Genomic DNA, 25,996 nt, shown 5'->3' with positions numbered 1-25,996 from the left:
TTACCCGTGTTTTGTTTTTGTTGTCAGCGGTCCCACTGTTGTAGTGTGCTCATTGATTTAGCGGGAAAGTACAGCTGAAAGGTTCAATATTTTATGGCGAGCAATATTGCGGAGTAATTTTAGATCTTTACAGCATCATGCAAACAAATTCATCGATAAAATCAAATCATGAAAATGAGGAAACAGACCTTCAAACACAAATCATCCAGTCGGATAATAAAGATAGTAAGGCTGAGAACTCCGAACACATGAAGAAGAGTGAAGGAGATATATCAGCTGAAAATGAACAAAAGTCAGTGGACAGCGATAACAACTGGATCAAAGTAGGATCTGAGAAAGTGGGTATTTTATGTTTTATTTACATGTAAACATGGACTTTCCGAGGGCCATCGCCTGCTCATGTAGAACCTATTTCAGTCAATGGATACGTTTTCTATCCTGTGTCAGTGTGTGAAGTAGATGGTTAGATAGATAGGTCCTAACTCTTAGATTATAGTGATCCTGTTCAGCAACATAATTTGCCACACTACCCCATCCAGTGGTAAACATGGCTAAACGAATTACTAACATTCCCATGTATATTCATTTAAAGTTATTTGATTTTTGATTTTTTGGCAATGAAATAGATTGGTGGTCATTTACTTTGCTTATTTAGTGGTGAAGCAAGTCCTGTTGGTGGTTGGGAGTACAATACTCCAGGATACCTGTCTTGAAACGAACATAGTCTTTGGCATAAGATAATGTTCATCATAGTTTGACAACTTTAGGAATGTCAGCCGTAAGGGCATGTAGTAACCCAGTAACCTTTTAATTTATCTGGTTGGTAAGTCAAAGTATAATGTTAGAAACCATACCCACTTCTGTGTTCTATATAGTAATATCTAATTAAGTTAGTTGGCTATAGCTTTATTTCTTCATTTATGTAGGATCAGTGATGAATTCCTTGTAGTGTTTGTGGAAGATAAACATCAGAGAGAATTATCGCCTTAGCTCTCATCTTGAAATCCCATCAACATCATGTACTGTATCTGGAAGGGCAACTTGAAAAAGCTGGCACTTTTCCAGACCAGGTTGAATATATCTATCAACTACATTTCCTTTTTTCATATAGGTCTAAGAAGAGCTGACAACCAATGGTTTATCTTTTTCTTACTCCTCCTCCTACTGGTACTAATACTACTAATACTACTACTACTTCTAGTTGGTAGCAAAAAACAGACACACTAATACAACAGACAATATTCTACTCTTTTTTCGGTAAAATTTTACTTCCGACCATTGTTGGAATATAGCAATACAAAATTAAGTAGTAATTTTGTAAATTAAAATGTATGAACGTAATATGCAATTTTGTGTGCGGAAATGAAAATAAAAAAAGTTGCTAAAACAGATTTCTTAAGTAACGAAGTCGTGTACTACGAATGGTACGCCATGTTTGTTATGGTAGATTCCGACGTCGGAGAAATGAAAGGACGATAAATTTGTCTAAACTAAAGTAAACTAACCTAACCGGTAAAATGTTACTTTCGACCATTGGAGGAATATAGCCATACAAAAGCTGAGAGTGGTTGAAAAGCCCGCCAACGTCTCTCACGACGACGACGATGAGGACCAGCCGGATGATATCTAATTTGCAGGTAATGATTTATTAAACACAGGTTAGGTTAGTTTAGTTTAGACAAATTTATCGTCCTTTCATTTCTCCGACGTCGGCATCTACCATAACAAACATGGCGTAACATTCATTGTACACGACTTCGTTACTTAAGAAATCTGTTTTAGCAACTTTTTTATTTTCATTTCCGCACACAAAATTGCATATTTCGTTCATACATTTTAATTTACAAAATTACTATTTAATTTTGTATTGCTATATTCCTACAATGGTCGAAAGTAAAATTTTACCCTTTTTTCACACATAGAAGACATTGAACACCTCATTTTATTCTGCCCTACCCAAGCTATAATGAGACAATACAATGGTATTTATTCCTTTAGTGACTTTAGGGCAATCCTGTAATAGAGACCTAGGACAGTGGATTGTTAATTCAATGAATATATCTTCAAGAGGGTCCAAGGACCATTGCTTGATCATGTGGAGGTGTAGATTTTGTCAGTAAAACTTGAGCCAATATTAATAATATTATCATTATTATTATTTCTTCATATATCAGAAGAATGTTGTTACAGAAGTATAGTCAACAAAAAAAATAAATGTTTAACTTATGAAGGATGAGAAAAACAAAACATAATTTGTACTTATTAGGAGTCATATGTAAGTACCCAATAAACTAGTACAGTCTGCCGAATATTAATTTTTCCAAGGAATTCAGGTTACTTCAACAGTTTTACTGGAACACAGTGACAAGTATTATCTTGAATTTGACAGGAAACCTAAAACACCAAAAATATTGGTTATTAGGCTCTCATAGATCCCTTTTGGAAGAAAGATTAGACTGTTTTCTATTTTGTACTTTATGATCTATTTTAATGTTACTGGCTAATAATAGAAACGGTAACATGTTGTCAGTATTCCATGTGTGAAAAACTGGTGAAAAGATATGAGTCCAGTCTAGGAACCAAATGTTAGCCCTTCAGGGCTGCTCCTTCAATGGAGAAGATATTGATAGGATTTAATGATGAACAGCATGGGGATGATTCTTCCCATTGTTTGTCTTGCAGGACTTTCACAAGCAGACACCCATCACTGTTCCCTGGAACATTAATCAATTGTCAAGACAAGATGAAATAAGTCTTAATGTGAATATTTGTTATAATTATTATTATTGAAATTATCATTATTGTAATTGCAACTACTACTACCATCCTGGTTTTGTTTGAAAACTGAATTGCCTAATTTCTTTACTGACCACAGGACCAGCAGAATCAGAGTTCATCCAGCAGTCACATCATTGATCCTGTCTTCCAGCAGCTTTCAAAAATCAATGGCCTGATCAACTCTATGAAAAAGGAGGAAATTAAAGGTGTATATACATACACATGTGCACCAAATGCTTTTACCACCATGTAAGGGTGGTGGCTGAACCAAACCACACACCCACATCAAAAACACCAATTCAGTCACCCCTCCCATACCAGTACCTCAGGGTAAAGAATTACTCTTTCCTTTGTCATACTGTTTGGGCCAAAAGCAATGCAGTGAGGCACAGTTTTTCCACAGCAGGGCCCCACAGTTGACACTAGTTTACCCTAATTTCACTACCATACAGAACCCACTCACATCATCATCCATTCATCTCTAAAGCAGATTTTTTTTTTTTTTTTTTTTTTTGTGTGTGTGTGTGTAAGATGGACCCGTTGACACACTCATCTCTGTCTGGACATTTAGTCCTGAGGGGCTGACTCTTGATCTCTAAACAAGGCTCAGTCTCTCTAAGTCAACTTTGACTACTATATTTCCTCTACACTTTTCACATGAAGTGGGTTGACAGCTGGTGATTGCTTTCCTTCTACTGCTATAAGCCAGTGACATAGAAATGGTGCAACATTAATACAATGTTGCTTCCCAGAAATGTGATTGGGAGGGCCCAAGGACTGTTGCCAGCCACTGGGGCAGTGGGTTTCCAGACAAGGAAACTTAAGTCAGCAATCATTATTCCATTCTCACCCACAACTTCCAAACCTCTGCCCAGCAGTCTTGAGTATATCTCTCTCACCTCCCCATCCATAGGCACATTGAATAACCATGCTGATATCACACAATCCAGATGCAGCCCCACATTACCATTATTTCACACACAATTTGCCAGATGTGTTATTATTATTGTTTTTATTCACCCATTTATATATTTTTTGCTATGATCCATTTATAATTTCATTTTATACATATCTAGGGACTAATGTTTAGCCATTTTGCTGTACTTCATTATTTTAGTCAGTTGATGCCAGGCAGTTTTATTCAGCTAAGGAAGCCCCCTTCACAGCTAAAATGTTAAAAACTCATTTTGGTCCTGTCTCACTGAATAATTTTGTTGTATTTTGTGACTTGGTTGTGTATTAAAGCTGCTACCAGGCAATTTTATTTAGGTGAGGGGAAACTTTCCAATGCATAAAATAGGTAATTTTATATTTAAAACAAGCTAGAGTTCTTCAACTTGTTTGCTTCTGAAGGGGTCAATCAACCAGTCTCAGTTTGTTCCCCTGGGTCTTTCTTGTCAGAGACCCATTGCTCCCAGGTGACTGGTAACAGTTACCAGATTGACCCACAAGTCACTCAAGGAAGAGATATTGTGTTGTTATCTGGGTATGGGCAGAGTAGGATGAGGTATCCTGTAACTTCAGTATGGTTATTGCATCTGGGTCAATTTGATTCTGTGGCCACTACAGTTATGCTAGTGTGGTTCTTGCTTGTTGTAGGAGGGGATTTTTCAGTTGGGCTAATGTCTGCAGGAGTTTGGTGGTTAGTTGTGGAGTGCATGTTTTATGATCGGAGTGTGTTTTTTTTTTATGGATATATTGCTAGATGCAGGTGGTAGGTTGTAGATGTTTGAGTGGTATGCTTCTTCAATTGGTTGAAAGAGTCACATGCAAGTAAATAAAATCACCTGGCAGCAGCATTGATAAAAGGATATGTGTTATTTTTATTTGATAAGGAATTGATCAAGATATGAATGAAAATCCATGTGAACAAGTTGCATAAACACGGCAAAGGAAACATGGACTGGAAGTGAACCGTTTATTCCTGACCTTTCATCTATTGACTTTCTCAAAGGAATGAGCTTAGCGGCTCAAGGGGGTATACGAGCGTAGAACGCTGTGTTCTGATTGGCCCGATGAGATAGCCAATCGTGAAGCGCTATACTCACCAAGGATTTAGCCCAGGTGAAGCTCCCAGCCTTACTGTTGATGTTGGGACGAGTAGTGATGTATGCGGCTTCTATGGATTTCCTGGTCTTCTTATCCATACCTTTGTGTAATACCTTGGCTCAGTTCCATTGTGGTAGGTGCCCAGATTCATCTACATGCACCACTATTGCGTTGGTGAGCCTATGGTGAAGGAGGTCAGCCTTATGTTCCCTGATCCTTGTGTTAAGCCCCCTCTTCATCTCTCCATAATATGCTTTATTGCATGATGTGCATGGGATCTTATTCACAACGCTGTCCTCACTCCCCTTTATCTTGGTTCCGCTTCTTAATATATCACCAATCTTCGTTCCCAATGTTATTGCTGCTTTTACTTCTGTGCTCCTGAGCATTCTAGTAATGTCTCCTATCTTCTCAGAGTTAGGAAGCGCCATGTACGATGTTCTGTTGGTGGCGTTGCCTTCTCTTTCTTTTAACCTGCTTACGTGGATGATTTCTTCCACTCTTCATCTTAAGCTCAGGATCAAGCCCTTGGGGTAGCCAAGTCTCAAGAAGGTCACTTCCAGTCCATGTTTCCTTTGTTCTGTTTGTGCAACTTGATATGTTGATATGTTTAACCCCTCTGGTACCAAAATGTTCATGTGCTACTCAATAAGATTACCTGACAGTAGACAGAATAAAAAACATGTTCCACTTCAGATAGAAAGAAATAGTCTAGAAAAAATCAAGCTTATAAAGAAACTTAATGTTTCAGATACTTAAAAGTAAAGATCTTAGTTCTGAAAATATGCATTAAGAGTTTGGTAGTTGTCTGGGTTCTGAACAGTGCCAATGATGCTTGAAAGCAATATTTTTAAAGTGATCTTGCTTTTCTTAACAATTTTGCAGCAAAACTAAGGTCTCTGAGATTAGATACAAGGGGCAAGAAAGAGGTACTGAAGAAAAGATTGAAGGCCTATTACAAGAGGAGGAAGTTGGCACAGGCCAATCTGAAGGACCCAGGTGGAGTTAGATTCCACTATAATCATTTTGTAGTCATTGATTTTGAAGCCACCTGTGATAGCAACACACCCAATGGATACAGGTCATTCTATATTCATGTTTCATTGTATTTTATGTTCAGTGGATTATGTAGTAGCTTTGTTCCATAGTTGCATTTGATTTAGTTTTTACATAAGGATGTTTACCCTATTTCTAATGCCATCTAATGATGTAGTGTTAAATTTCCAACTGTTTTGATTAACATTATTGATTAGAACTTTGCAGTCCAAATTATTAGATTATATAGGATATATAAACCAAGGTTATTTATTTACTGTGCAACTTTGTTTCATTGAGAGCTTTCCTGATTGTTGATAATTGTGTATTTGTTGTATAAAAGTTTTTTATGCCATCTAATGCTGTAATTTATTTCAGACATGAAATAATTGAGTTTCCTGCGGTTCTAATTAACACCAAAAGCAAATCAATTGTAGACCATTTTCAAACCTATGTAAAGCCTGTGATAAACCCCACACTTACAGATTTTTGCACAAGTTTGACTGGGATTACTCAGGTATGTACAAATCCATTTTTTTTTTTTTTTTTTTTTTTTTTTTTTTTTTTTTTTTTTTTTTTTTTTTTTTTTTTTTTTTTTTTTTTTTTTTTTTTTTTTTTTTTTTTTTTTTTAAGTATACTAAAAATAAATACTGGTCTCTGTGTGTGTGCCTTTACCTAGTTTTACCTAGACGGGAAGGGGAGCTATGCTCATGGTGTCCCATCTTCATATCTCATTTTATCTAGACTGTTTTTAAATTCATGTATCGTTTTTGCACACACCACATTCTCATCTAACTTGTTCCAAACGTCTATCACCCTGTGTATTCTTTCAATTTTTTTTATACATTTTTTTGTACTTGGTGACTACGTCGTTACTGCATACTCCAATCTTGGTCTTATCAAAATGACTAGTATTTTCTTCACCATTTCTTCATCCAGGTATGTAAATGCCACTTTGATTGTTCTTATTAAATTATAAGTTTCTCCAAAAATCTTGTTTATATGTTTCTCAGGGGACATATTATTCATAATAATGACTCCCAGGTCCTTCTCATTTTCTATTTTTTTAAATTTCTTCCTCTCCCAATTTATATGATCCCACTATTCTTTTTTTATTCTTCCAAATACTACACTTCTTAATATTGAATTCCATCTCTCACTTCCTACTCCATTCCCATACTTTATTGAGATCACTCTGCAGTGACTCACAATCCTCTATTGTGTTCACTTTTTTCAACAATTTTGCATCATCCGCAAAGAAGCTCATATAACTTTCAATTCCTTTATCCATATCATTAATATATATAGCAAACATTATTGGGGCCAGAACTGTTCCTTGTGGAACTCCACTAATCACTTCATCCCAATTAGAGTGTTTGTCTCTTATCACCACTCTCATTTTTCTTTCATGCAAGAAGTCTTCTATCCACTTCAGCAGTTTGCCCTGTATTCCTCCTGCAGTTTCTAATTTCTTTAGCAATTTCTTATGTGGCACCATATCAAAAGCTTTTTTCAGGTCTAGAAATGCACAATTAGCCCATCCATCTCTTTCTTGTATTACATCTATTAGCCTTAAATAGAAACACATTAAGTTTGTGACGCATGATCGTCCTTGTCTAAATCCAAATTGCCTAGGATTTAGTACGGTGTTTTTTTCCAAATGCCTTACCCATCTATTTTTTATAATTCTTTCACAAATTTTAGCTATTGTACTTGTAAGAGAGACCGGTCTATAGTTAGTAGGGTCTTCCTTGTTTCCCCCTTTATATATTGGTACTATATTTGCTCTTTTCCAATCTAATGGAACTTTTCCTTCTTTCAATGAACTGCTTATTAGACTATGTATTTTATCTGTTAGTTCATCCCTGTATTCTCTCAAAATCCAGTTTGCCATTTCATCTGGTCCATGCAATTTTCTGACATCAGGGTTACTCAAGTGATTCATTATTTCATTCCTTGTTACTTCTATCTCTTTCATAGGGGGGGGACTTCCCCCACTCGATATCTCTAAGTTGTATGTTCTCCCTCGTAAATTCCGATTTAAAATGCTTGTTCATAATATCTGCCATTTCTATTTCCTCTGTGTATTCAACTCCTCCTTGTCGTAGTTTCTCTAATTCTTGTTTGTTTTTCAGTTTGTTGTTTACAAATCTGTAAAATAGTTTTGGTTGATCTTTACATTTTTCTATGACATCTTTTTTGTATTTTCTCTTTTCTTTTCTGCACACTTGTACATATTCATTTCATTGATTAGTATATATTTTCCATTTTTCAGGTCTTTTGTCTTTTTTCTATTTTATCCAAGTTTTATCCCTTTTGTCTTTTAACTCCCTACATCTTTTGTTGTACCAACACTTTACATATCCTTTTTCTTGTTTTTGTCTTGGAACATACTTTTCCACTCCTTTATAAATTTTTGTCAAAATATTCCATTTCTCTTCTACTGTTGTTTCCTCCTTGTGTATCCTTTCCCAGTCTGCTTTTTGAAAGAATTCTCTTATTTTATCAAAATTTGTTTTTCCATACATCAATCTTCCCTTTCTATAGTGTTCATTTTTTTCCCATGTATTTTTCCTCATTTAGTTCCAGTTAAACCAGTATGTGGTCACTTTTTCTTATTGGTGTCTTATATTCAATCTTGTCCACTATTTCGGGTTCTGATGTGATTATTAGGTCCAATCTCGATGGTTCTTCCTTATTTCTATACCTAGTATTCTCTTGTATCCATTGTGTCATTGTATGTTCTGTGATCATATCAAGTAGTACATTTCCCCATAGGTCTTCTCCACCCTTCCCTGTCATCTCTTCCCAGCAGATTTCTTTACAATTAAAGTCACCCATTATAACTATTCCTCCATCTTCCATTATCTTATTTAGTGTTATATTACTGCCACTCTCACCCCTTGTACATCTCACCACCTTACTTTTACCCACATTTATCTTTAGCTTTTTTTTATGTGATAGAAGAAAAGAAAAGAGAAGTAAAGCAAAAGGTAAAGGAGGCAAAGAGGAGAGCAGATGTGAAATGGGGTAGGAGTATGACAGAAAATTTTGAAAGTAATAAAAAGATGTTTTGGAAAGAAATTAAGAGAGGAAGAGGAGGCGAATCAAGTAGGGAAGAAAAGGTAAAAGGTACAGATGGAGAGATGATAATGGAAGAGATGGCAGTGAGGGGAAGATGGGCAGAATATTTTAGGGAGTTGCTGAATGTGAAGGAGGATAGGGAAGGAAAGATAGCTGCAGTGGGAAATGCGAAGAAAATGAGAGTGATGAGTGAGGAGAAATAAGGAAGGATGAGGTGAAGGCAGTTGTAAAGATGATGAAAGCAGGTAAGGCACCTGGTCTGGATGGATGTCATGCAGAATGTCTGAAAAAGGGAGGTTCAGTGATGGTGGACTGGTTGGTGAGGTTATTTAATGTTTGCTGGAGAGAGGGTAGAGTACCGGAGGACTGGAGTAGTGCCTGTATAGTTCCTCTTTACAAGGGAAAAGGGGACAAGTGTGAATGTAGTAATTTCAGAGGGATTAGCCTGTTGAGTGTAGTAGGGAAGGCTTATGGGTGGATCTTAATTGAGAGGATTAGGAGAGGAACAGAAGGAGTAATTGGTGAGGAACAGTGTGGATTTAGGACGGGTAGAGGTTGTGTAGATCAGATCTTTGTGGTAAGACAGATATGTGAGAAAGCTATAGGAAAGGGGAAGGATGTTTTTTGGGCTTTTATGGATCTGGAAAAAGCTTATGATAGGGTAGACAGAAAGGCACTGTGGGAGGTTATGCAGATTTATGGGATAGGAGGAAAGCTTTTGGGAGCTGTCAAGAGTTTTTATGAGAGTAGTAGAGCATGTGTTAGGATTAGAAATGGAGAGAGTGAGTGGTTTGAAGTAAAGGTGGGACTTCGTCAAGGATGCGTTATGTCGCCCTGGCTGTTCAACTTATACATGGATGGGGTGGTGCGAGAGGTGAATGCTAGGGTAGTGAGTCAGGGATTGGAGATGGTTAAAGAAAATGGAGAAAAGTGGGAGGTGAGCCAACTGTTGTTTGCGGACGACACTGCGCTTGTGGCAGGGTCAGAGGAGGGATTGAGGAAGCTGGTGGCAGAGTTTGGGAGAGTATGTGATAGAAGAAAGCTAAAGATAAAAGTGGGTAAAAGTAAGGTGATGAGATGTACAAGGGGTGAAAGTGGCAGTAGACTGGAAGTGAACATTAAGGGAGAGCGACTGGAGGAAGTGGATAGTTTTAGATACTTGGGTGCAAGTGTAGCAGGAAAAGGTGGAGTGAAGGTGGAGGTAGAATGTAGATTGAGAGAAGCGAGTAAATGCCTTGGTGGTTTAAAGAGTGTAATGAGGAATAGACATTTGGGAATGGATACGAAGAGGAGACTGTATGAAGGAGTGATTGTGCCAACAGCACTGTATGGGGCAGAAACGTGGAACATAAGAGAAGAAGAGAGAAGGAGTTTGAATGTGTTTGAGATGAGGTGTCTGAGAAGTATGGTGGGGGTTACTAGGCTAGATAGAGTGAGAAATGAGGAGGTGAGGAAAACAGGGGTGAAAAAGGATTTGGGAGATAGGGTTGATGAAAGAATATTAGGATGGTTTGGACACATGGAAAAAATGAGTGAAGAAAGACTAGTAAAAGAGGTATGGAAGGCAGATATGGGGGGAGTGAACATGAGGGGATGTCCTAGGATGAGGTGGATGGATGGGGTGAAGGGGGCTTTGGGGAAGAGGGGAATGTCTGTTAAGAAAGGAAGGGAGAGGACGGAAGACAGAGGTGAGTGGAGAATGGTTGTATATGATTGATGTTGTGACTGCATGAGGAGAAATGGGCGGGGTGGGTGGGGGGTGGGGTAGTATGTGTGAGTAAATTTTTGACGCAGCCCGAAGGGATTTCTCCCCGTCCTCGCCTTATATGCAAAGGGGGACGGAGAGGGGGGGTCGCCGATTAAATGAAGCGGCCTTGCTGTGGATGTACTGTCTTGCGACACTGCTTCTGACCCAGGGCGGTGGGCAGGGTGCAGGGATGACCCGTCATCCAGGAGGTGCTCAGATGAGAGGAAGGGTGGGAGGGGTGTGGAGGGTATTTAGGGATGAAATGGGTGGGAGTGTTTTTATGCCTTTCCCTTTTTGGCTACCTCCCTTGGAAGGGGGAAAAAGCCTTGGTATATGTATGTATGTATGTAAAAGTATGGTGATGAGATGTACAAGAGGAGAAAGTGGAAGCAGACGGGTAGTGAGTATTAAGAGAGACTGGAGGAAGTTGACAGTTTTAGATACTTGGGGGCAAATGTGGCAGGAAAAGGTGGAGTGAAGGTGGAGGTAGAATGTAGATTGAGAGAAGCGAATAAATGCCTTGGTGGATTGAAGAGTGTAATGAGGAATAGACATTTGGGAATGGATGCTAAGAGGAGACTGTATGAAGGAGTGATTGTGCCAACAGCACTGTATGGGGCAGAAACATGGAACATAAGAGAGGAAGAGAGAAGGAGTTTGAATGTGTTTGAGATGAGGTGTCTGAGAAGTATGATGGGGGTTACTAGGCTAGATAGAGTGAGAAATGAGGAGGTGAGGAGGAGAACAGGGGTGGAAAGGGAGATAGGGTTGATGAAAGAGTATTAGGATGGTTTGGACACATGGAAAGAATGAGTGAAGAAAGACTAGTAAAAGAGGTATGGAAGGCAGATGTGGAGGGAGTGAACATGAGGGGACGTCATTGGATGAGGTGGATGGATGGGGTGAAGGGGGCTTTGGGGAAGAGGGGAATGTCTGTTGAGGAAGGACGGGAGAGGACAGAAGACAGGGGTGAATGGAGAATGGTTGTATATGGATGATGTTGTGATGCATGAGGTGGAATGGGCAGAGGGGTGGGGGTTGAGTTAGTATGTGTGAGCAAAATTTGACGCAGCCCGAAGGGATTTCTCCCCGTCTTCTCCTTTTATGCATGGGGGGACGGAGAGGGGGGGTTGCCGATTTAATGAAGCGGCCTTGCTGTGGATGTGCTGTGTCTTGCATGGAATGGGTGGGAATGATTTTATGCCTTTTCCTTTTTGGCTACCTCCCTTGTAAGGGGGAAAAATCCTTGGTATATATATGTATGTATGTATCCTTATGTCTTCTAACATATTTTTGTGTTCTCTCTCTTCCCATGAAGCCATTTTAGGAGACATAATTTACTACAAACTTCTTGCTCTTCCCATCCCTGTCCACCACTTCCATCATAATCATCTCTACTCTATTCTTTCCATATGTGATATTCCTCACATTTATATCCTTCTTAGGAATATAACTCCACCCCCTTCTTTTACCTGTTTCTAATCCAATGATTATATGCACCATGTCCTAAACTCTTGGGTGGTAGTGGGGCTTTCAATTTTGTCTCTACAATTCCATTATGTCCTGTTCTTTTTCCTTCAGGTAATCATTCAGTTCGTTCAAGCCTGTTATTAATCCATCTATATTTGTGTAAGACACTTTTAATTTTCTGCTACTTCCGTCGTGTTTTCTGTTTCCCTTTCATTTTTCTCTGCAATGAACCATTTCCTCACTTTCATATCCACTACTCTCCAATAGAATTTCTCTTTTTCTGACTCTGTTCTTTTCTTGTTTTTTTCCTTAGCTTGTAGTCTTTTTGTTTTCTCCTCTCCTCTTTATTCATTTCTCTTTTTATCCATACCTGTTTATACTGATCACTTTCTGATAGTTTCCCTGTTTTTGCTAAGATATTCTCTGCCGTTGTTTGTGACCTGAATTTAACCTTAATTGGCCTGGTCTTATCTGTATTGTCTTTCCCTATTCTATATATTTCAATTTCTTTCCCTGTTTCTTGTTCATCCTCTTGAACTACCTCTAATATCTTGTTTACCTTTTCCTTCTCCTCTTTTACTCTTGTAGTCCTATTTGGATTATGCTTCTCTTCCATCCCTAATATAATTATACATTTCTTTTTGTCCGCAACGTCTCTTACTATATTCTCCTTCTCTCTCATCACTTTAATAACTGTGTCCTTAGTTTGTTCTTTCATCTGTTGTGCCACTATATCTTTGTTGTTTGTTTTGGACTTTTTCCAACCCTGTACTTCGTTTGCTATGGAGTCTTTATTCTCTTTATTATTATTCTTTAATTCCTCATTCTCATCTTTTACTTCTTTTAGCTGTCCATTTAACCACTTCCATAAGGTGATGCCTACATAGGTGGCATGAGGAGCAAGTGGGTACTCAATGATGCCGGCATCGGCATCTTGATTATATTTATTGTAGTCATACCTACATAATCTCCATTCTTTCTAAACTGGCTTCATCAATTTTATATGGTTATCAAAATACACGGGTGAAAGAGAATGAACAATTGAGCACTGACTTTATTTTTTATAATGCGATTATTATGACGCAACATCGCACGTCAGGCAGCTAATGCTGCCAGACGTGCTGTGCCCCGGAGTGAAGAGGTTAATTCTTCTATTTCTTTAATTATGTTTTAATTCTCCTTCTTTAGTTCTTCCAATTTATCAACCCTTTGCGTAATCTGTGTTAGTTGGCTGAACCAATGTTCAGTCATTTTATCTAGTTTTTCCTCTAGACTTGCTAATCGGGGTAGGTTGGCATCCCCCCCCTCAAATCCATGGAAATTATTATCTCCACTTTCTATTGTGTTGTTCTTATCTATATTTCTATATTTAATGCTTTTACTGATATTTTCAACTTCACCTGCATTGTCTGCAGCCCTCTTGTTGACATTTCTTATGACGTCCAGGGGGAGCCAGTTCTTCTCCTTCCTCATTTCCTTCCATTTCCCTCAGTAACCCCTCCCTTTCTCTTTTTTCTTCACCTTCCCACTACACCACGAGTTTTCCCCTTCCCTACTAATACAACAATGGTACTCATTGAGATCCACAAAAATTGCACTTCTTTTCTGGAGTTCTAATCTTCGCCGTGAATCTGACATACATGTGTGTGTGTGTATATATATATATATATATAATATATATGTGGGTGTGGGTGTATATTTACCTAGTTGTATTATACGGGAAGGGAGCTATGCTCATGGTGACCCATCTTTGTATCTCTCAGCATCAAGTTTTTTCTTGAAATCTTGAATAATGTTTGCACACACTGTTTCTTTGTACAATTTGTTCCAAGTATCTATCACTCTGTGAGAAGCTCTTTTTTAGATCTCTTCTGTAATTATCTTTTTTAGTTTCTTTTCGTGTCCTCTTGTTTTTCCGTTGTCCCATTTCAATAAGTCATTCTTATCTAAGATTTCCATTCCCTTCATAGTTTTACAGATAGTAAGTCTCCTCTTTCCCTTCTTTGTTCCAGAGTTGGTAATTTTAACTTGGACAGTCTTTGTTCATATGTCATTTTGGAAAGAATTGGTGCCAGTTTTGTTGTTTCTCTTTGTATTCTTTCTAACTTTATATTCTTTTTGGTACTGGGTGTCCATAGTATTGCTGTGTACTCGAGTTTTGGTCTTATTAGTGTAGTTAAAAGAAAATTTAGCATTTCCTCATCCAAAAAGGCAAATGCCACTTTTTATTGACCTCAATAAATTATAGGTTTCTCCGACTGTTTTATTAATATGCTTATCCAGTGTCATGTCTTCTTTGATCATCACTCCAAGGTCTTTTTCCGAGTTTACTTTTTTGACCTCTTCACCAATTTTATGATCTCTCGATATTCTGTTTTTACTTTTTCCAAATTCCATTATACTACATTTCTTGATATTGAATTTCACTTCCCACTTTTGAGTCCATTTCCAGATCTTGTCCAAGTCTTGTTGTAATGAATTGCAATCCTCCTCCGTTTTTACTTTCTTTAGTATTTTTGTGTCGTCTGCAAAGAAATTCACATAACACTCTATTCCTTCATTCATGTCAATTATGTATATAGCAAACATGATCAGGGCAAGTACTGATCCATGCAGGACACCACTTATCATTCTTCCCAATTTGAGAATTTGTCTCTAATTACTACTCTCATTTTCCTCCCAGTCAGGAAGTCTTTCATCCATTCCAATAATTTTCCTCTGATGGCACTTTTTGATTCTATCTTCCTTATTAGTTTATTGTGTGGTACCTTATCAAATGCCTTTTGTATGTCCAGAAAGGCACAGTCTGCCCAACCATCTCTCTCTTGTATTGTCTGTTAATCTTGAGTAGAAGCAGATCAAGTTTGTTTTACATGATCTTCCTTGTCTAAATCCAAATTGATTTGGATTCAGTATAGTTTTTTTCTTCCAAATGTTTAACCCATCTATTTTTGGCGACCTTTTCGCAAATTTTTGCTACTGTGCTTGTCAGGGAGACCGGTCTGTAATTTGATGGGTCTTCCTTGTTTCCTCCCTTATAAATTGGTACAGTGTTTGCCTTCTTCCAGTCCTGTGGCACTTTTCCTCCTTTAAGTGAGAATTTAATAATATTGTATGTTTTGTCTGTTAATTCTTCCATGCATTCTTTCATTATCCAATTTGCAATTCCATCTGGACTATGTGATTTTCTGACGTCAAGGGTTTTGATTTGGTCGCTGATTTCCTTTTGCGTTATAATTATTTTTTTCATTGAGGGGGTTCTCTCTCTATTTCCTCACAGTTAGGTGAGTTTTCTATTGTGAATACTGATTTGAAATGGTTGTTCATAATTTCAGCCATTTCCAATTCTTCTGTATATTCATGTTTAATTTGGTGCTGCTTTTCTATTTCTCGTTTGTTATTCAGTTTGCCATTTACATACCTGTAAAATAGTTTGGGTTCTTCCTTGTATTTTTCTATTATTCTTTTTTTATAGTTTCTCTTTTCATCTCTGCGTATTTTTACATACTCATTTCTTAGTTTTATGTAAATTTGCCATTTGCTTGTTTTCTTGTCTCTTTTCCATTTCTTCCAAGCTTTATCTCTTTTATCCTTAGCCTCACTACACCTTTTGTTGTACCAGCTTTTTATGTATGTTCTTTCCATTATTTGTTGTGGTACATATTAACTCCCTCATTGTAAATTTCTTTTAGTGTATTCCATTTCTCTTCCATCCCTGTTTCTTCATTTAGGAATATTTCCCAGTTCATGTTGCAAAAGAATTTTTTGTTTCTCAAAATTTGTTTTGTTGTACATTAGTCTTCCTATTCTATATTTATAATTTCTGCATTAATCCATTTGCTCTTTCAACTCAAATTCTATTAGTACATGGTCACTCTTTCCTATCGGAGTTTTGTATTAAATTTTATTGACAATTTCAGGCTCTGTCATAAGTATTAAATCCAGCCTTGATGGTTCTTCAATACCTCTGTATCTGGTATTTTCCTTTATCCACTGAGTCATTGTGTATTCAATGGTCCTGTCAAGCAGGATGTTGCCCCAGAGTTCCTCTCCACCCTTCACTGTCATTTCCTCCCAACATATTTCTTTTGAGTTAAAGTCACCCATAATTACTGTATTATCTCTGTCCTTCAGTATATTAGTTAATTCATATTTTGTATCTTCTAATATTTTGGAATTATCACTTTCTGTCTAGGACTGTGTTTTGGGGGGCACTCACCACTACAAATTTTCTACTCTTCATGTTTGCTTTGAACTTGTATCATAATTGATTCTACATTTTTTTCCTGCAGTTATTTTTGTTACATTTAAATCTTTATTAGTCAAAATTAATACTCCACCACCCTGTTTATCCTTTCTGTTCTTTGTCCAGCAGTTGTATAAACCTTGTCCCACAGTGTTGGGTGGTGGAGTACACTTTAATTTAGTTTCCACTATTCCCATTATGTCTGGTTTTTCTAAGGCCAGGTAATCATTTAATTCATTCATTCCTGAAGTTATTCCATCTATATTGGTATAAGCTATTTTTAATTTCCTTTCTCCTTGCCTTTTTCTGTCTTTGTTTCCTTTTTCTTTATATACCATTTTCTCAGTCTCAGGTACCACTCTCCTTTTTTTTTTTTTTTTTCTTTTTTTCTTTCTTTTTTTCTCCAGTTCTCTTTTCATTTTTTTCATTCGCTTCGTTTCTAAGTTCTTTTTCTTTTTCTTCCTCACTCATTTCTTTTTTTATCCATATATTTTTGTAATGTTCACTATTTGCTAATTTTGTTGTTCTGGATAGTACTTCCTCTGCAATTGCTTGAGATCTAAGTTTTACTTTCAGTGGCCTGTATTGTTTTTCTTCAGAGTATCTCCCTATCCTCTGGGTCTCCTCGATTCCCCCTTCCAAGCCTTGTCCTTCCGCTTGTAATTCTTTCAGAATTTCCTTAGCGATCTCTTTCTCCTCCTTTTCCCTCTGATATCTAGGTACATCATGCTTCTCTTTAATGCCATAGATTACAGTGCATCTTTTTTTATCCACTGTGTCCCTAACTAAGTTGCCTTTCTCTTTAATTACTTGGATCGCTGTTTCCTTGGTATTTTCCTTGACCTGTTGCTCCATTATTTCTTTAAGGGATACTTTTTGACAATGCTGTTCAACTTTCCACTGTTTCTTTATTTCCTGTAAGTTATTTTCCTTTATTTTTTCTTCCACCTTTTCAGTCACTTCTTGCATATTATTTTTTATCTCCTTTTTTAATGCCTCATTCCTATTTATGTCTTCACTTTTCAACCTTTCATTTTCTGCCTTTAATTTATCTAATTCCTTTTTTAAGTCATCTACCTATTATTCTCCTCATTGGCTTTCCTTAGCATAAATACTTCTTTGTACATTGTTTTGTACTCACTTTTGAGTTCTATTAAATCATCGAAAATGTCATTAATATCTCTATTTCTCATTATATTTCTATACCTGGGTTCTCTATCCATTTCTAATCCTCTATGCATAATATTTCTTTCCCCTTCAAACCCCCCAAAAAAAAACTCTCAAACCTTTGGAATTCCCTTGGTGTTTGAGAAAGACACGTCTTCTTTTGAACACCAAATGGAGTTTTTTTTTAAGAACAATGGAAAATAATAATATTAAAAAAGATAAAATGTAGATACAAAGACATTTACATTTTGTGTATGTGCATGTGTGTAAATTTCATTCTAGTTCAATAGAAACATGTGTTTCAGGACAAAGTTAACTCTGCTCCAAAATTCCCAGAAGTTCTGCAACAGTTTGAAAAATGGTTAGAAGAACATAATTTGTTTAAGGATACCAAACAGTTTGGAGTTGTTACTGATGGACCATGGGACATGGGAAGATTTATGCTTCAACAGTGTAGTGTGAGTATATTTGGTTGTGTGGCATCAGTGATAGTTATTTCTTAGTGGTGGCCCTGTGAGATGGCTCTTGTTACCCATCTGCAAAATTCATAAAATTTTCACATTTTATACTGAAAATAAGATGTTTCATAATAGATTTTCCTGAAACCATAACCCTGGATTGACACTTAATCAGTTACTCAAATGATATGTAATTTGGTTAACAAATGTGGCTCTAGAATGGATTATGTACATATATGGTTATAAGAACATAATTTAAGGATACCAAACAGTATTTATAAATTTATCATATTTTTGTATTTGGAATAGTTAATTCCCTCATGAATTTTGAAAATATAGTAGAAAGGCAGAAATTCCGGATAATGAAACAAATTTAAGTTGCTTAACCATGGCAAAGGAAATATGGACTGGTATAAGACTGATCCATGTATTTACCTAGTTGTATCCTATGGGAATGGGAGCTATGCTTGTGGTGTCCTGCCTTTGTATTTCGCAGTGTCTAGTTTGCTCTTAAATTCATGTATGGTTTTTGTACACACTATTGTTTTGTCCAGTTTGTTTCAGATGTCTACCACCATGTGGATTTTTTTTTTTTTTTTTTTTTTTTTTTTTTTTTTTTCCATGTCCTCTTGTGTTTCTCTTACCCCAATTTAGCAAGTCCTCTCTTTCAAGGACTTCCATGCCTTTCATGATTCTGTAGATGGTCATTAGGTCGCCTCTCTCTTCTTTGTTCCAAAGTCAGTTTAGCCAGTCTCTCCTCATCTGACAGGTTTGAATGTGCTGGGACCATTTTCATGGTTGCTCTCTGGATCCTTTCAATTGTCTTTATATTCATCTTGGTACTGTGAGACAATAGTGTCATAACATACTCCAGTCTAGTCCTTATTAGTGTGACTAATATTATTTTAACCATTTCTTTGTCTAGATTACAAAGGATTACAAAGGCAAAGCATGCCGACAGGAGACCTTTTGATCCATATCTAGGTCGGATGCAAAAAAAAAAAAAAAAAATCATAATAATAAATTAAAACTATAACAATGTAAATAACAATTAAAATACATAAATAAATGCATTGGTATAGTTGAATAACAAACAAACAGGTAAATAGTAAATGATAATAAATTGACATATAACTAATAATAAATGAAAATCAGACAGACAAATTATAACAAAACAAAAACAAATAATATAACATAAATTATAATAATTACAGCATCTTACTTAGGTATTTATCTAAATGATTCTTAAAGCTTCGAACTGAACTACATTGCACTACCTGTGCAGGAAGTTTATTCCATTCATTAACTACACGGTTGGCAAAGTTGTTTCTACCTACTTCCAAATTGAATCTATTTCCGGACAGTTTGAGACCATTGTTTCTTGTCTGATTCTCATTCAATGTGAAAATTTGGTCACTTTTGATGTTGTCAATTCCCTTTAAAATCTTAAAGACCTGTATCAAGTCACCTCTGAGTCTACGCTTTTTTAGGGAAAACAGATTCATGTGCTTAAGTCGATTTTCGTATGATTTATTTTTGATATTTGGAATCAGTTTTGTGGCTCGCCGTTGTACTTTTTCCAGTCTGTCAATGTCTTTAATGAGATTCGGTGACCATACGGAAACAGCATATTCCAAATGTGGACGAACTAACGATTTATATAGCTTGTTAATGAGTGATGGACTTTTGAAATCAAAAGATCGCGCAATCAATCCCAGAATCTTATTTGCTTTCTCAGAGGCTGAAATACACTGCTTGGATGATTTGAGGTCGTTACTGATAATTACGCCGAGATCTTTTTCACTATCCACTTTTGTTAACGAATTTCCAAATAACTTGTAATCGTACTTGCTGTTATTTTTACCTATGTGCATTACCTTGCATTTACTTGTGTTAAATTTCATTAGCCACTTTTATTTATCTTAGCAAGTTATAGGATTCTCCAACAATTTTGTTCATTTATCAAGGGACAAGTCATTTGAGATAATTACTCCCAGGTCTTTTTCAGATCCCACTTTCTTTACTTCCTTTATTCCAATTGTGTATTGTAGATCAGATTTTTGTGGTAAGACAGATATGTGAGAAAGCTATAGGAAAAGTTAAGGTTGTTTTTTGGGCTTTTATGGATCTGGAAAAGGCTTACAACAGGGTAGACAGGAAGGCACTGTGGGAGGTACTGCAGATATATGGGATAGGAGGAAAGCTATTAAGAGCAGTCAAGAGTTTTTACAAGAGTAGAGCTTGTGTTAGGATTAGAAATGGAGAGAGTGAATGGTTTGAGGTAAAGGTGGGACTTCATCAGGGATATATTATGTTGCCCTGGCTGTTCAATCTTTACATGGATGGGGTGGTGCAAGAGGTGAATGCAAGGGTAGTGGGTCAGGGATTGGAGATGGTTAAAGAAAATGGAGAAAAGTGGGAGGTGAGCCAGTTGCTGTTTGCTGACAACACTGCACTTGTAGCAGGATCAGGGGAGGGGTTGAGGAAGTTAGTGACAGAGTTTGAGAAGGTGTGTGAAAGAAGGAAGCTGAAGATAAATGTGGGCAAAAGTAAGGTGATGTACAAGGGGAGAGTGTGACAGCAGACTGCAAGTGAGCATAAAGGGTGAAAGACTGGAGGAAGTAGATAGTTTTATATACTTGGGTGCGAATGTGGCAGGAAAGGGAGGAGTGGGGTGGAGGTAGAATGTAGATTGAGAGAAGTAAGTAAATGCTTTGGTGGATTAAAAAGTGTAATGAGAAATAGACATCTGGGAATGGATGCTAAGAGGTTATATGAAGGAGTGATTGTGCCAACAGCACTGTACGGGGCAGAAACTTGGAACATAAGAGAGGAAGAGAGAAGGAGTTTGAATGTGTTTGAGATTAAATGTCTGAGAAGTATGATAGGGGTTACTAGGCTAGATAGAGTGAGAAATGAGGAGGTGAGGAGGAGAACAGGGGTGGAAAGGGAGTTGGGAGATAGGGTTGATGAAAGAATATTGGGATGGTTTGGACACATGGAAAGAATGAGTGAAGAAAGATTAGTAAAAGAAGTGTGGAAGGCAGAGGTGGAAGGAGTGAATATGAGGGGGCGTCCTAGGATGAGACGGATGGATGGGGTGAAAGGGGCATTACAAAAGAGAGGAATATCTGTGGAGGAAGGATGGGAGAGGACGGAAGATAGGGGTGAATGGAGAATGGTTGTGTATAGATCATGCTGTGATGCATGAGGGGGAGTGGGTGGGAGATGGGGGTGAGGAAGTATGTATAAGAAAAAATTTGACGCAGCCCAAAGGGAATTTTCCCCGTCTTCTCTTCTGCATGAGGGGACAGAGAGTGGGGTCGCCGAATTTATGAAGCAGCCTTGCTGTGGATGTGCTGTGTCTTTTGACACTGCTTCTGACCCAGGGCATTGAACAGGGTGCAGGGATGACCCATCATCCAGGAGGTGCCAAGATAAGAGGGAGGGGAGTGGAATATATAGGAAATGGAATGGGTGGGAGTGGTTTCTATGCCTTTTTCTTTTGGGCTACCCCCCCGTGTAAGGGGGAAAAAGCCTTTGGTATATGTATGTATGTATTGTCTTTTTTTTTTTTTTCCGAACTCTATTATGGTACATTTCTTAATATTGAACTCCACTTCCCACTTCTGACTCCATTTCCAAACCTTGTTTAAGTTTCTAGTGGTTCACAATCCGTATTGGTTTTCACTTTCCTCAACAATTTAGCATCACCTGCAAAGAAGCTCATATATTCTCATCCATGTCATTTACATCAATAGTGAACATTATTGGAGCTAATACTGATCCCTGTGAAACTCCACTAATCACCTCCTCCCAATCTGAGCACTACTCTCATTTTTCTACCATATAGGAAATCATCCATCCAGTTTAGTAGGTTACCTAGTATCCCCCCCATGTTTTCCAATTTTTAAATGATTTTTTTGTGTGGTACTTTGTCGAAGGCTTTTTTTTTTAAGTCTAGGAAAGCACAATCAGCCCATCCATCCCTTTCTTGTATTATATCTATTGGTCTTAAGTAGAAACAGATTAAATTTGTAGCACATGATCTTCCCTGTCTGAATATTCACTGTGCTAGCTTTGTAAAGATTATTTCATTGTCTTTTATATTTTCAGAATAATGAACTTCCATTTCCTCAGTGGGGTAGGAAATGGATTAACATTCGGAAAAGCTACAGCAATTTCTACAATACTAAAAGGGTTTGTTTTTATTTTCATCTTATTTCTATTATGTTATAATTTTCAAGACACACTTTTGCAAAGACTATGGTCTTAGACTTGATGAATTCATAATCTTGAGATGATATACTTGAAGAGAAGTACATACATACATATACCAAAGGCTTTTTCCCCCGTACACGGGAGGTAGCCAAAAGAAAAAGGCATAGAAACCACTCCCACCTATTCCATCCCCTACATACTCCACTCCCCTCCACCCTCTACCTTCCCTCTTATCTTGGTACCTCCTGGATGACAGGTCATCCCTGCATCTTGTCCACTGCCCTGGGTCAGAAGCAGTACAGGTTTTAATGTGGAGTAGGTGTATGGTTTGACCTGGCCACCTCTCTTTAAGGAGAAGGCCCTTTGGTGTATATGTATGTATTAAGGTATATACATCTGCCATCATGTTCAAATACCTAGTATTGATCATGGACTCTCATTCTAGCTGAGTTTACAAGACATGTTGGCCGAGATGGGTATGCGCTTTGAAGGACGCCCTCACTCTGGCTTGGATGATACCCGTAATATTGCCCGTATCGTCATTCAACTAATTAAGGATGGTGCCAATTTGAGAGTAAATGAACGTATCCACCTTGCTCATGATGGGCCACCAGATCCAAGGTTAGACGAGAAAGTATTAGGGATATATTTAAGAGGAAAGATCCGTCTTTGATTTGGAATTACCTCAAGGATGATTTGGCTGTTGATTAGAAATTAGCATTCATCTGTTTGTGCCGTAAAGAACTGAAATAGAAAGATGTTTTCTATTTACTTGTCATCATGTTTGGATACTACTAGTAGGAACCAACAATGGGTACCTGCAAGTGGTGGACTTGGAATCTGAAATAAATCTCCCTGCTGCCCATCTCCAAAGCTCATCAACACCCTCATTTCTGTCTGGATATGCAGCCCCAGGGACCAACCCTCAGTCTCCAGACCAGGCATAAAATCTTTTTCTGTCAACTTGGACAATATTTCCTCCACTTTTTCACATAAGAGGGATCAGTGATGGGAGTTGATGTGTTTTGAAGATTGACATCAGGGAGATTATTCTTTCATATGACCATCTTGTAGAACCACCACATATTGGATCTCCTTGCAGGTCAGCTTGATAATGATTATATACTAATTAGAAAACAAGAGAGAGATTGTGGGGCCTGTTATCTTTACAGACTTAAAAATTCACTAGTAAATAATTTTATCTTTCAGGCAAAGGGCAGTTGTACACATTTCAAGACGAGAATTTGAGGAGATGCGACCACACCAGGAAGTATCAATCTCCGAGGAGGAGGAAGAAGATGATGATGATGCTGAATTGATAGGACCTTTAGCAGATCTGGAGGAGGAGGATTTATATGTTACTGCCCATACCTGTAAGAAGCAGAAATCGACTAGAAAAGCAGAGCCAGTAATAGATACTGCAGACATGGATGAATTTCCTGATCTCCTCAGTAGTAAACTTTCTATCAAGAAGTGACCCAAATTCTAACCAATTTACAAAGGGGAAAAGGGAATGCTTGCTAGCCATGTGGCTTAGTGCATCACCAATTTGTGCAAGAGGTCAGGAGCGGAGATGCTTTGAGGCTGTGTAGGCAAGGGAGTTCATAGTATGGGCATACTCCATTTAAATTCCAATGCTTCAAAAAAATATTTTTAAAGGGGGATTTGTCATCGTCCTCTCTGAGAAGGAAAGGACTATATTAAACAGAACTAGATATGTTTTAGTTGACTTAAAAAAAAGAAAACCTAGAAAAAAATGGACATAGCATTTATTTATCTGATTGATAGAAATATTCAGATTTGCACTTAAGTATTTTACAGTTTTGATGAAAGGAAAAGTGCTATGATTATTTTTATTCTGTGTAGTAATAGTGACATCTAGAAATCTAGTAGGAAATATATTGGTATAAAATAATGAAAAAATAAACAAAAACAGAGTAGGCAAATACTACCTGAAGATATGTCATCCTTGAATTCCAATAAGTCCATGAATGTTTGGAAAATCATACTGACACCAGATCTATGAAGTTGTGAGTTTACAAATACATCATGGTTTTCATGTCCTTAGTATTTTTACAATAGCTCTGATAGAATATTTTTTTAGGTAAATTTATGTTTTTCATGGCACGGTAAGATTAAGGATGGCAAGGAAAGTTTTTGGTACTGGGAGTACATAATGCAAGGTACAGGAGTCCCTCAAATAACGCGGGGATTAGGTTCCTGAAATTACCACATATGCTGACTTTCCATATTAAATACCAAGAACCGTATGTATGTGTACGTGTGTGTGTGCGTGCGTGTGTGTGTGTGTGCGCGCGTGTATGTTTGTGGCGTATGTATGTTTGTGCGTATATACATGTGTATGTGGCGTATATACATGTGTGTGTATGTGGCGTATACACATTGTGTGTGTGTGTGGCGTATGTATATGTGTGTGTATGTGGCGTATGTATGTGTGTGTGCGTGTATGCGTCTGTGTTAACATGTACAAGTAAGCATGTACGTGCGTGTGTCTGTGTTCGTATTTGTGTGTACACGCACACGCATTCACAACATACACTGGTTGTCTAACATGTGTCTACGTGTGCGTCTCTACACGTGTGTAAGCGTGTATATGTCTATTTTTGATCTCCCAAACCACCACCCCCAGTAACAAGAACCTTATAAGAGAAATTAAGACACGACAAGCGCAGTCATTATCAGACTTATTAGTTGTGTTCCAAACGAAAGAAACATTACACTTCAACAGGTTAGGGCGGTAAAATTGCTTGCGATGTTGCCGCGTGTGTGCGTATGCGTGCTCGACTCGGCGCGAATTTTAAAACGGTTCTCTACATTTGAGATGGTTTTGAAATAAATCGGCGTATGATTGAATCCGTGTAATTCAAATCCGCGTTATTTGAGGGACCCCTGTATTTGGGCTTCTAAGTCTGGTGTTGTAAACAAACTGGAATATAGGACAAAAATGAATGATGATGTAATATATTTGACTTTTATGTTGGAAGTGATGGTGCAGCACATGTATAGACTGACTGTTAATCACTGATGATGAGATTGTTTATGATACTTCATGTCTACTTAATTCTTGATTGCATTGAAATAAAGGTTTTATAGCATACACAGACTTTTATTTTACTTTTAAAGTAAATCATGGGTTCTTGCAAAGTTATTACAGCATATACAACTCTAATTTAACCCCATTTGTCCCCAAGGAACTAACACTGTCTCCAGTTTGGTCCTAAAATCACTCTCAACGTCAACTCTGTTTCATCCACTTCACAGAAAGAGAGTTGACAATCAGTGACTGCTTTCCTCCTTCCACTATTTTCAGCTGGTGACACGGAAACATACATATACCAAAGGCTTTTTTCCCCCTTACAAGGGAGGTAGCCAAAAAGAAAAAGGCATAAAAACCATTCCCACCCATTCCGTCCCTAATACATTCCACTCCCCTCCACTGTCCCTCTTATCTTGGCACCTCCTGGATGATGGGTCATCCCTGCATCTTGTCCAGTGCCCTGGGTCAGAAGCAATGTCGCAAGACAGCACATCCACAGCAAGGCTGCTTCATTAAATCGGCGAACCCCCTCACCATCCCCTCATGCAGAAAAGGAGAAGACGGGGAGAAATCCCTTCGGGCTGCGTCAAATTTTGCTCACACATACTACCTCACCCCCCATTCCACCTCATGCATCACAGCATCATCCATATACAACCATTCACCCCTGTCTTTTGTCCTCT

At 37.7% G+C, this 25,996-nt stretch overlaps 1 protein-coding gene across 1 annotated transcript; it reads left to right on the top strand.

Annotated features, from left to right (window-relative positions):
* On the top strand, positions 1 to 25,373 carry LOC143021077 (3'-5' exoribonuclease 1-like). The gene is made up of 8 exons (XM_076178329.1): positions 1 to 338; positions 2,876 to 2,984; positions 5,713 to 5,908; positions 6,241 to 6,379; positions 17,882 to 18,034; positions 22,151 to 22,234; positions 22,701 to 22,876; positions 23,465 to 25,373. Exons 1-8 carry the CDS (start codon positions 138 to 140, stop codon positions 23,730 to 23,732), a joined length of 1,326 nt encoding a protein of 441 aa, XP_076034444.1. The 5' UTR covers positions 1 to 137; the 3' UTR covers positions 23,733 to 25,373.
* Positions 25,374 to 25,996: the final 623 nt, after the last annotated feature.

This window comes from Oratosquilla oratoria, chromosome 41, assembly GCF_046742065.1.
Source record: "Oratosquilla oratoria isolate Oo_2021 chromosome 41, ASM4674206v1, whole genome shotgun sequence".
NCBI lineage: Eukaryota > Metazoa > Arthropoda > Malacostraca > Stomatopoda > Squillidae > Oratosquilla > Oratosquilla oratoria.
This window is presented reverse-complemented; position numbering and strand designations above follow the sequence as displayed.